The following is a 12,512-nucleotide window of genomic DNA, read 5'->3' as shown; positions in this document are numbered from 1 at the left end:
GTTTGATTGAATAATTGTGAAACAAATCTAACTCCATTCACAACACATTACTTTGTGTTGACCTGTCATGTAAACCCAATTGAATTCATTTAACTTTGTGGTTATAACATCACAATGTGGAATATCTCATGAAGTCCACATAGAAAGGTCAGTAGTAAGTAGAAAATTAACATTTAATTAAGATTTTATCTTAACTGTATTACATTAAAAAATATATATGTTAGAGTCAGTGGGATTAGAAAACTAAATGCTAAAAAATGTTTTTCAAAGAAATCTAACATTGCTACAGGTTTTATCAGTTTTTCAATTTACAGAACTGTATTATGTTTTTTTTTTATTTTATTTTATTCTACTACGTACAGAATAGATCTATCAAAAGTAGGTCTATCAAAAGTGGTCAAAAAATAATTAGTAGCAATTTATCAGCAATATAAATTCCTGATAATTTTCCACCAACCAGCACATGACCTGCTAGCTTAGGCTAGATACTCGCAGATGAAAACTCTGTCTTTTTGTGCTCTGACTAGCTTAACACAAAAGATTTTATACAGTTGAAAAAAAAATTATAAACTAATTGTCAATATGAGTTTAGACTTACTCTTTCAACAAATTCTCCAGACTGAATATCAGCTGTCGGAACAGACACAAAAACTCAAAGACGGTATGACATTCTAGCTAACTAGCTTGTTTGGGTTAAAGCTAGCAGCTACACACGAACTTTTATTTGCAAGTTATTTTTGTTAGCAAGTTATTTTTGTTAGCTGCTAATTATAACTTTTTCACTCCAGTAAAAGTGGAAATTATCCGATGCAATGAGAAGATTAAGAGTGAAACTGACAAATATAAGCAGATCACAGAGGAACTTGATAAAAAGGTAATGTGTTAACATTTTATTGGGCTAATTAGCTGTTTCCCCCACCTTCTCCATACAGCATTTTAGGGATTTAATTTGTTGGATTATATTTAATTTATATATGTCAGTATTAAAAATGATGTTGGAATGTTTTTTTTTTATTATGTGATATACTGTTTTTTTTTGTTTTTTTTTAAAGAATAGCCTTTTCTGATTTAGTTTGATTTCTTCTCGTAAATAGGTTTTATTTTTTGGGATTTTGCATCATGAAGGTACCATGTAATATTTTTTTTTACATAACTCATATTTTTTCTTAGATTTTTTGGTAAAGTACAAAGAGATAATGAAATGATGTTTAAACATACACAGCATCTGGTATCTGTTTAAATCTGACTCAGCAATGGTATTTACACAGGAGATAAAGAGCTGCATATTGGCATACTGATGAGCTGATTTGCCTTTTGATTTAAAACCGTCAATATCCGCCATTTGTTTAATCAGCAATCGATTGCATGTGCTGCTCTCAAATCAATGGCTAATTTCCACCGGATAACATTAGTAAAACCTCTCAGCACGTGTGATGTATGATGCTATAGGGAGACACTTTGACCCTGCAGAAATATCTCTAACCTGTAAAGTTTAAAGAAGATATTATCTGTGTTTGTGGGTTGAATTAGTCCATGAGGCTGAATGCACAGACATAGCATCATCAGCATACAGCATCGTTTTAAAAAAGAAAACCCAACAGGGATGCATTTACTTTCTCTTGGAGATGGAATATAGAAAGTGTTTACATCTTTCAAATATACATGCTGTGTTTACCCTAGTGTGTTTACAGCTCTCGCGGTGTGACACCTGATGGGTTTTGAAAGCTGTAATTATACTGTTTAGAAAACTTTGGTGCCGACTTTGCTCCCTGAAAATGATCTGTGTGCTTTTCTATTATCACATAGGAGCCAAATAAACTGAATATTAACTTCTTTTATAAGTCAGCTTTTTTTTCCTTTAGGGATGCAACAATGTGCTTGATGCTTTCTAAAAGTGTTTGTAGCTCTTGAATTTTTCTACATTTTGTCACTTAGTTGTATTTTATTGGCATTTTATACTCTTATTTTCAATTCGGTTTTGTTCTCTGAGCGATGTCATGCTGTATAATTTATTTTACATTGCTTTCAGAATTCCTAGTTGTACTTTCTGAACCATCTGAAAGAAGGTTTGTTGCAGTTTATTGTTGCATGTTTGGCCACGGTAGTCAACTTATTGTTTTTGACAGGTTTAGTTTCTTTATTATTTGTTTTCCATTGGCTGTTCTACTTCTAATTGCGCTGACTGAACAAATTAAAGTTGTTTTTATATGTTTGACCAACATTGTGACTCTATTAGTGTTTTTAAGTGTGCTGAACTTAAAAACACTGATCAAATTAATTTCTAATTCAGGGCATGTATGTATGTGTTTTTAAAAAAATGTAGGTGGATTAAGCTGTTTTCCTGTATCGGATCGGTATAGGCCAACACAACCTTAGATATTGGTATCGGAAATGGAAAAAGGTGATCTGTGCATTCCTAGTATTTAACAAATACAAATCCATCCATCCATCCATTTTCTAACACTCTTGTCCCTTAGTGGGGTCGGGAGGGTTGCTGGTGCCCATCTCCAGCTAACGTTCTGGGCGAAAGGCGGGGTCACCCTGGACAGGTCGCCAGTCTGTTGCCGGGCAACACAGGACAAACAACCATGCACACACACACTCACACCTAGGGACAATTTGGAGAGGCCAATTAACCTAACAGCCATGTTTTTGGAAACCGGAGTACCTGGAGAAAACTCACGCATGCACAGGGAGAACATGCAAACTCCATGCAGAAAGACCGGGGCCGGGAAGCAAATACAAATAATTTTGGTAATTCTACTTGACCTTAAAGGAGAAAAGTTTGGTATGGCTTATCTTCAGACAGAAAGCAACACAATGTGTCTGTCTTTTTATTCCCTGTGTAAGCTTCTGGTTTCAGCTGTATGTAATATATGGTCGTGACAACTGTCCACTCCATCTCCCTGTGAGATGATGAACATATCTGTCATATCTTTAATGCCTTTCAACACATGTCTCAGATTCTGTACCCTGACTTTTCAATTATCTATTTGCTCTCCAGGCTGAGCAGTTGTCCACCATGACTCTGCAGTGTGATATGATGAGGAAATGCAAAGACCAGGCATTGAAGCAAATTGAGGAGCAGCTTTGTCAGCAGAGTCACCTCATGGATCGTCTGGTGGGTTGAAGCCTGAATAAACATTGCCCATCTCTCTGGTTTCATATTGTGATCATGTACCGTGTGTAGCGCATTTCCAGGCAGCAGTAAGTGTTGCTAGTTCAAAAGCGTGTACATTTTTTAAACGTCAAATGGCAAGATTAGCAGTCACTTTTGACGCACAAAATTAAACAACCAACTAGGATTAGATACATCTCCGATCAGTCTTGTCACAGTTCATGCCATTTCATACAAACTTGCACTTTTTTAATGTTGCTGCACAAAGACACAACAGTGAAATTGGTAACAAAATGTCGTTGCTGGCCACCGGAGCACACAGAGGACAAAAAAAACTTATAGTACAATATAGTTAAATTCAGTTCATTTGTTTAGTGTCATTTGGGAAAATTTTATCTAAGAGCCTTCGATAACAGCATGCTAGCTCACCATGCTGAGCTAGCATGGTCTGCTTTTGAGTTAAAGTAGCTGTATGGTCATGCTGCCATTTTCTACAAAATGCTTATGAATGTAAAAACCCGGTCAACAAATGAGAAGTAATAGTTTTTGTTCCAAATACATATATGTATTTATTTTGAGAAGATTAGATTAGAATATAATTTCTGTGGTATGATGAGCTCTGAATGGAAACGGGGTCAAAGACTAGTTTTGCTTGTTTGTCTTTGTGTTTGTTGGGAGAACGTCACATGGTTGTTTTTCTGCTAGGCCAGGATCAAGAAGGAATCTAAAGAAGAAGAGCAACAGTTCCTCCAGGAGATCACCAAATTCAACACTGACTTCAGCCTGGCAGGGAACAGTGCAGCTGGGCTGGAGAGCCAGACTCACGCTGAGATCCTGGCCCTGCACAGGGAGGTGGAAGCTTTACTCAAAGGTCATAAAAACTGCTTTGTTCCTATTCAAGGCATTTATTTTATAAGTAATTTTGTTATGACTTCCAGAGCTTTTCATTATGTTTTCTGTCTCTCTCTGGTATCAGAAATGGATGAAATGAAAAGCAGGAACAGCCACATGAGCTCCACACTGGAGGAACGGAGGCGGTTGCTGCTAGAACTGCAGGAGCTGGAGAACATCCAGAGAGGTGAACTCAACCCCAGTTAGCTGCTAGCTAACATTTTAGCTAACGGCTAAATGTTCAGGTCACTTAGCTACACTGAATAGTGGAGTCTTCATGTGAGGACTGTAAGTGCCATTATCACGCCATTTTAATTACATGAAACATTAAACAACAACAATATTGTGATTTATCATTCAGAAAAGTTGATTATCGTGACAGGCCTACTTAGATGGTTAAAACTAGAAGAAAGTGAAGCCACAGTGATAGTTAACTCAGAGGTTGAATTTAAAAGCAGGCCACACTTTCCAGATTTTGTATTTGATTCCAATATCATGTCTGAAAGTTTGTTTTTGTAGCAATATGTTACAAAGTTCAATGGGCAAAAATACTCAGTTAATTCTTTATAGGTTGACATTTATTAACATTGGAATCTTTTTGTAAACTTTAAAAACACGAAACAGTTTTTAGAGAAAATATCTTAGTACACAGATAATATAAGTCAATAATTTCTTAATATTAATGAAAAAAGCTTGAGTTCCTTTGATAGATCATTTTACTTCTAACATTTGAAACATGAAAAAATATCCTACCGTGTTTCCCCGATAGTAAGACACCCCCGATTGTAAGACGTATCGGGGGTTTCAGGGGGGTCGGCTAATATAAGCCGTACCCCGAAAGTAAGACATAGTGGGGCTTTTGGGGATAAAAAGAAAGTAAGACACTGTCTTACTTTCGGGGAAACACGGTATAAGTGAAAAAATTTGCCAGTGGATCCAGTATTTTCCACATAAACTTTAAGGAATTATTTGCTTAATACAGGCTCCTTTCTCTTCCTGAAAGTTACTTGTAAGTTAGTTTGCCTTAGTTCCACTTATTAGTTGATAATAGACAACTAATAATACTTGGTAAGATTTTGTGTTTTTGCAGTGTAAGCACTAATCACACAAAAGGCCTTACAGTGTCTTTAGCCAACTCTACACTTTTTGTATTTGTTCTGTGAGGAAAAAGATTCAAAACTTGATTCATTTCTTCCGACAGCAGACCTGGATCGGCAGACGAAGGAGGCCCGAGCACAGACTGACTCTCTGGGGTCAGAGGTCGAGTTCGTCAGTCAGAAGCACCTCACGGACAGCACCTGTCTGAGGTAAGCACTTGATCCAAGAAAAAGAAGGAAAACTCTTTTTTCCCTTTATCAGCTTAGGAAGGCTAGTTAGCTAAAGCAGTGGTCCCCAACCTTTTTATTACCGCAAACTGGTCAAGACTTGGAAAATTTTGCTGTGGCCCGGGTGGGGTGGGGGGTGTGGGGGCTGAACCGTCAGATAAGGCTTCTGCATGTTGGTGTTCCCGCTAAATCCTGAATATACCCAATTTGCTTTGTGTTGGCCTTTTTTACACAGCCTGTGGGGTTTACCCTGACTGGGAACGAGAATACAACCTGTTGAATGTGACAGGTAGCCAATCAGAAAGCGCGGTGACGTAAGAACAGAGGGGAATCCCAAACAGCTGACATATCGCGCAACTGTGAGTCTGGTGGATATCGGAGATGATATGTGGAAATGTTTATTATTATGTGTAAAGGTCATTATTATATATCAGTGGTTCTTAACCTTTTTTGAGGTTTCATATGCGCATTCACTGAACCCTTCTGTAGTGATTTTTTATTTTTATTTTTTTTCCAAATTTAAGACATAGGGGTGACCCAACTAGGGTCTAGTTGGGTCACCCCAAGATCACTAAGTCTTCTTAAAGGTAGAGTCTCTGAGAACAGTTCTTCAAAATATAGTCAGTGTTTTCAGCAAAGTTGAGCTGACTGTCCAGGAACGACCCAAGGTATTTAAAATTTGCCACAGTTTCAACAGGTTGGCCATCGAGAGAAACTGGAACCACTTTAAGGTCTTGTTTAGATCATTTAATTAGCTCTACATTCTTAAGAGAATGAAAAATTAATAATAAAGACTTTGCAGTATTCTGATTTAGTAATGTAATTATATTAGTTGTGTTACCACCCCCACACCACTAGAGGCAGTACCAACCACGAAAAGATGCGACTAAGGAGCAGAAAGCTACAGAATTTGGTAAAAACGGTGAGCTTTGCTGAAGTAATTAAATACACAAGTTCAAATCCTTGCTGAGAGTGGAACTCCTTCAATCAGTGAAGAAATGTAATGTGGTCCTCTGCAGCAAGTGATGGCAAAGCGGGGCGTCATCACATCAGGTAAAATGTCTCTTTACCTCTGCCGAACCCCAGAGACCGACTCATCGAACCCCTGGGGTTCGATCGAACCCAGGTTAAGAACCACTGTTATATATGTTTATTCAGTTAAAAATGTTAACTATGAAAAAACATAGTCACCTACAAATCATAGTGCAGCAAATAGAGCGGCTGCTCCCGTCGTCTTTTATCAAACGCCTTTTCTTTTATTACATCTTTTATCTCTTAAAATGACTCCGCATCCTGATATTGCTTCTATATCGTCATCTGTGTTTGGTTATTCTAAATTCCCGTATGCTATATTGGGAGTTTTGTGGATTGTCTTCTGGAATCGCGATGTTCTTGACTGGAATCGGTTCGTGTGGTGTGCTGCTTCTGCCTTGGACACATGAACCGATTTAACCTGTTGTACTTTTATCAGCTCTGTGGTCACAGAGGTTTGGAGAATCGGCCAACAATCCTTAAATCTTGCCGTCTAAACCAGACTTAAGAATCACAAGCTCTACTCATCTCCTCTGACCACTGCCCAAACGCTCTCTGACTCTGGTCGCTATGGTAACATTTACATATCCCTTCAAAATAAGATACAGATCTGCCACAAAGACAAACATTTTACTTTCGTGAAAATTTTAACTCACGATAATGACTAATGGGAGCCCTGAGCTTGTTTCTCTGCAACGAGACGGTCCCATCTGGGAGTGATGGGAGACAATGACCCCCGAAGTGTTGCTTATATCCACAGCCTGCTTGGTCTCTACGTGGCGAAGCAGTTTGAAGCTTCATTGCCTCATTAGCAGCCGGTCGCCGCATGTTGCACAGAGCGGCTTGTAATCTGGGAGTCACCTACCGGTCCGGGATAAATCCATTCTCCTGTCTCTTCTCTGACCTTTTCCCCTTTGCAAAGAAACTTGCCAAAGACATCTGATCTGTTTCTTACTCATTTTGCTGCTTGTAGGCTCAGTGTTGGCGCACAAGTAACGGAGAGAATCCGGTTAAAGAATTTTCAAAATAAAAGATCCTCCAGACTTAATACATAAAACGGAAATATTAAATTATTTCTTGTGCGGCCCGGTACCAATTGGTCCACGGACCGGTGCCGGTCCACGGACCTGGGGTTGGGGACCACTGAGCTAAAGATTCAATGTTTTTTTTTGTTGTTTTTTTAAGGTTTTGTTGGTTATAGTGGCCTTTATTTGAAAGTAGTTGATCAGGGAAGAGAGAGAGGGAAATGAGAGAGGCGGGAGACATGCTGCAAATGTCGGCAGGCCGAGAATCGAACGTGCGATTGAGGACTAAGGCCTCAATACGTGGGTCGTAATTTGCCCCTGCTCCACCACAGCACCCCATTCAATTTGGCTTGAAGGCTGCAATAATCCAAGCAAAAGGAACCATGCCTCGGACAGAAAAGCTGTTTTTTTAAAAAAACTGAAGGTTTGAATCAGAAGGTGCTGAATGAAGCAGTCGTGTATTTGTGACTTTCCTGGCCGGTGTTCTGCTCTGGAAGTGTAAATAACAGCATTAGGGGTATTTGGCTTAATTAAGGCTTTGATCCACGTCGGCGTGTGTTTCAATCAGTCGACAAGCGTAGGGAAGACGGATGGGAATTCCATGTGATTGATGGTGGGAGGTTATTAAAGGAAAATGGAGTGGCAAAGAAATACAGCTTGGTTTTAGTGGGATAGCACGTCATCTGTTGGCTGGATGAAAATCTAACACCAGGCTGTCAACTTCTTTCCAAAGGTTCTTATATTTTATGCACTACAAAAGAATCAGTGAAGTTTTGTTGCACTGAAGTAAAATGTTCTTGTTCTTTCCTTGTAACGGTGCTTTTTTAGATCGCTTTACAACTAGGTCTGTAAGTGTTAACGTGTCAACACATGAGATTGATCTGAAAAGTTTGATGCGTGAATATTACATAACACATATGAATCAAACTACTATTTTGAGCTAAAATAGGGCTGCCTATTTCACAGCAGTTTGTTACAGGAGCAATAAACAACAACGAAAGGTAAAGACTTTCTGCAACAGCAGAGAGCAACAAAAGTTGAATATTTTCAATTTTCTTGTGTTGCGTTCGTAGCCTGCGTTGTGCATGTCCATATGTATGAGATCAAAGTTTCACATGTACAAATTACGCTGGCTGGGTGAGGATGAGGAGTGACTGTTGCACAATTTCCATAAGTAATGAACGAAAACGGACATTTCTAAATGAACCTTTCGAACAAAATAACCTCCTTTAAATGTTCCTGAATATAAAAACATGGAAAACTGAGAATCTTCAGAAATATTTGGACTGAGGCAATAAAACATTGTTTTGAAAATGTGCATACAATGGTTGTTTTTGGCATCAGAAATGGGCTGGGCACCCAAGAACTAGAAAATAAAATGTATCTTATCTGTTTGCTCCTCTTTGTATGCATGTGTAGTGGAATAAATTTTCTTTAGACTACAGTATCTGCTTTCCGCCACTATGGTATAAAAAAATAAATTATCTCATTATTTCGAGATAGTATCTTGAAATATTGATATACTATCAAGACCCAGGATAAAGAGGACCTCCCCTCTCGATCTGTGTTTCCCTGTCATCAGACATGGTTCCTCCTGCGTCTCCTCGTGGCTCCGCACCGCCCAGTGCACATGTGTTTCGGTGAAATTGTCACACTTTTTTCACGTTTTTGCAAATGCCCTCTCATCAGACGCGTACACTGTAGCCACCTTCTAGGTTCCAAAACCAAACACTTCCAACAAAGGCTGAGGGTGGTAACAGATGGTTTGATTCTTACACACACTTCTGACTTGATTTTTTGAAAAAAAAGAAAAAAAAAAGAAAAATGCTTTATTTCTTGTTAAAATATCGACAAAATAATTACTAAAAATCTCTTACAACTTAGTTAAAAACTAAAGTTAACTTAATCTGACTTTTCAAGTTCAAAAAGTGGCCAAAAAAATCATTTTACAAAAATCTCCTGTCATCCCACCAGACATTTGCCCAAAACAATAAATCTCCATCAATCACCCGGTATATATCCATCCATCCATCTGTTCATTTTCTTACACCATTGTCCCTAGAGTGGTGTCAGGAGGGTGCTGGTGCCTATCTCCAGCGAGACATTTTGGATGAGAGGCGAGGTACACCCTGGACAGGTCGCCAGTCCATTGCAGATTATTTATATATGTATATATATATAGTATATATAAACCTTTCTACCAATTTATTTTTCTTCTTTGGACAATTAGAATGCACTGGGCGGTTCGGAGCCGCGAGGAGACGCAGGACGAACCGTGTTTGATGGGGCAATGCGGATTGAGAGGGGATGCCCTGAAATTTTGAGATACTATCTCATTATTTCAAGATTTATTTATTTTTTTTGTTTTGTTTTTACCAGAGTGGTGGAAACAGGGCTCTATAGCTTTCTGCTAAAAAAAAAAAAAAAAAAAAAAGTTGTATTTTCATTGGTTGGAGTGTAGCAGGAGGAGGGGCTTATCCAGGGCACCGTTCCTCCAAGAAACAACTACATGCATATTTACATTTCAAGAATTGATTTGCATTTTGAAATGCAGAGCAGTATTTAAGTGTGACTCATTAATTTAAAGGTTAATGAGGCTTCCTTGTATCCTTTTCCATTTCTACACTTAAATACTGAATTTCCAGTGTTTGTTTTAACTTTTATATACTTTTTTAATTGGAACAGGAGTGTGCCAGATTGTCCAAAAAAAATCACTACAAATTAAAATCAAATAAATCTCTCAGGGGTCTCCTGGAGGAGTTGGGCCCTAAGCAACTGCTTAGCTCACACATGCGTGGTCCCAGCTGTGGCTGTAGGGTGCAAGAAGCTCTAGAATGGTCAGAAAGCCTAAACATTCATCCAGGGCAGCAGTGGAAGGATTTAGCTCAAAGCAGTGTGGTCTAGTCAAAGTGCTATCCTAACTCCATTTGAGGATCTGTAGTAAGACTGGAAAATCCCTTATGTCTAAATGTTGTCCTTTTCTTCCATCTGTTCCATTTGCTTTATGTCTTATTTTTATTTGTTTTGTCTTTCCTTGATGTTTTTTCTCACATCCTGACTTTTGCTTTTTCTGCCTCATTTTATTCCTTTCTTTTTCGTCTTCCTTTCTTCCTCCATCCTCTCTACCTTATTTTGTCACTTCCTTTCTTCCTTCCCCATTTAATTTTAATTTTCTTCCCCTCTTCCTTCCGTACCACCTCATTTTTCTGTCTTTCCTTCCTTTTTTCTTCCCTTGTGTCCTTTCTTTCTTTTCCTGTTGATTTCCCCTCTTCTTTCCCTCTTTGTGACCTTCTGTTTGTCCTTCCTTTATTTCATTTCCACTTTCGACTTTCGTACCTTTCATTCACTCTCTTTTTTCCTTCTCTGTGCCTTGCTTCTTTTCATTCTGTTTCCTGCTTGCTTCTTTTCTTCCTTGTATCCTTTTCCGTTTCTACACTTGCACTCTCCCTTCTGTCCTTCTTTTCTTTTCTTCTTTGTGTTTGTTTTCCCTTCCTTGTGTCCTTCCTTCTTCCCTCCCTTGTCACATCTATCCTCTCCTCATTCCTTGTGTTCTTTCTTGTAGTTTCTGGTTTTCTAGATCCCAATCTAGAAATATCTGTGATGAATTCTTGTACTTCCAAACGAACTGTGAAAGTCTTCAGTGATTCGATTTGTTTCTCTGGAGTCTGGAGGTTTTAAACCACAAAGCTTTTCCTCTCTCTGGTCTCTTTGGGTTTATCATCAGCCTGCTGGTGGCGCTGCAGTAAAGCCTGCATGTGTGTAGCATGTCCTCTCCACCCGTCAGCCTCATTAAACACATCATTGTTCCCCCTTGGACAAGGAAGTCCTCAGGAAGCCCCGAGGACGTTCCTTTGGGAAGGGGGTGGGGCTTCCTCGCACTCATCCTAGTGATCATGCTTCCTGAAGCAAGACCATCAATCCTGCCTTCAGCCAAAGCTCCATCTCTTTAAAACGCATATATAACCCTTTGCTCATCAACTGGAGGAAATTGAACGCATGTCAATCTGAATGAGTGCTACAGTCGTTTAAAATGTGTTTGGCGTGCAGAATGGGATGGAATCAGTTTGACCATCTGAGCTTCATCAGAGTTTCATTACTCAAATATTACTGTTAAAGTGCAAGAAGGCTCCGCTAGAAGTACTAACATGATTAAACCAGCCTCAAAAACACTCCTGTGTGTTTTGATGAAACATTAGAGGAGCCACTCTCACCTTGAAAAAAAAATTGGATTTCTAACTTCCAGTGAGACGTATAAAGTTTTAAACAGCGTTGTAGGTTCTCACAAGGCGAGAAACGCAATCTAAGTGTGGCTGCTTTATTGTTTCATTAACTTCCAATAAAAGGAGAAAGAGGTGGCCGGTGTTCGTCTCATGAGTGTGGATCCCTCTCATACCGGCGAGAAGCATCCAGGAGTCCAATGTTTCTCTAGAGACCAACTGATCTGAGGAAAAACACGCTTTTATCTCCGCTTAGGAGTTATTGTATGCAGCCGCAACCCTAACCCTAACCTGAACCTTTGTGTGGAGAATCGTTTCTATCATTCTTTCTCACAAAGAATGATATTGGTTCATGATCAGGTTCATGATGCCTCATGAACCTGAACATTGTCTTCATTTTGGGGCATTTAATTACTTAAGCTCTTATTTTTAAGAGTGTCAACTGTTTAACTAAAACTAGGTTAAAATATTTTTAGATTTATTTAGCCTCATAGCATAATTGCCTCTATCACCTTACACATTACAGAATCCATATTTTTGCCCATATTTTATTCATGTACATTTTTTGTTAAAATATGACTCAGGTAATTATGCTACAAAGCTAACGATTTATAGTTGACCGAAAGCCAATTGTAGTTTTTCACATTTTTCGGTGCCACAACTAGAAATGCAGCGATCTGAAAATTTGGCCTGATAATATTTACAGATATTGTATCTACTTTTTAACACTGTGAGAAATGAACACACTGCTCACATCATTTCTCTTATTCAGTTAAACATATTCAAACCCTTCCTCACCATTTCTAGCGTGTTTCCATCAATGTTTATTTTGTTGTATCTTATCAGAAACAATTGTTGGAAATGGCAAATTTAAAAAAATCTTACTCATTTTTTTTTTTTAAAT

General features: G+C 38.6%; 1 protein-coding gene across 1 annotated transcript in view; it reads left to right on the top strand.

Annotated features, from left to right (window-relative positions):
• The first annotated feature begins 364 nt into the window (after positions 1-364).
• LOC103154264 (coiled-coil domain-containing protein 172) overlaps positions 365-12,512 on the top strand; it is a 14,327-nt gene continuing 2,179 nt past the window's right edge. The window contains exons 1-6 of the mRNA XM_007575481.2: positions 365-661; positions 789-874; positions 3,005-3,121; positions 3,824-3,989; positions 4,095-4,196; positions 5,211-5,316. Of these exons, the coding sequence (XP_007575543.1) occupies positions 583-661; positions 789-874; positions 3,005-3,121; positions 3,824-3,989; positions 4,095-4,196; positions 5,211-5,316 (656 nt within the window). The 5' untranslated portion in view covers positions 365-582. The remainder of the gene's footprint in view (positions 662-788; positions 875-3,004; positions 3,122-3,823; positions 3,990-4,094; positions 4,197-5,210; positions 5,317-12,512) is intronic.

This window comes from Poecilia formosa, unplaced genomic scaffold (assembly GCF_000485575.1).
Source record: "Poecilia formosa unplaced genomic scaffold, Poecilia_formosa-5.1.2 Scaffold378, whole genome shotgun sequence".
Taxonomy (NCBI): Eukaryota; Metazoa; Chordata; class Actinopteri; order Cyprinodontiformes; family Poeciliidae; genus Poecilia; species Poecilia formosa.
The sequence above is the reverse complement of the archived record's forward strand: the minus strand, read 5'-3'. Positions and strand labels throughout refer to the sequence as shown.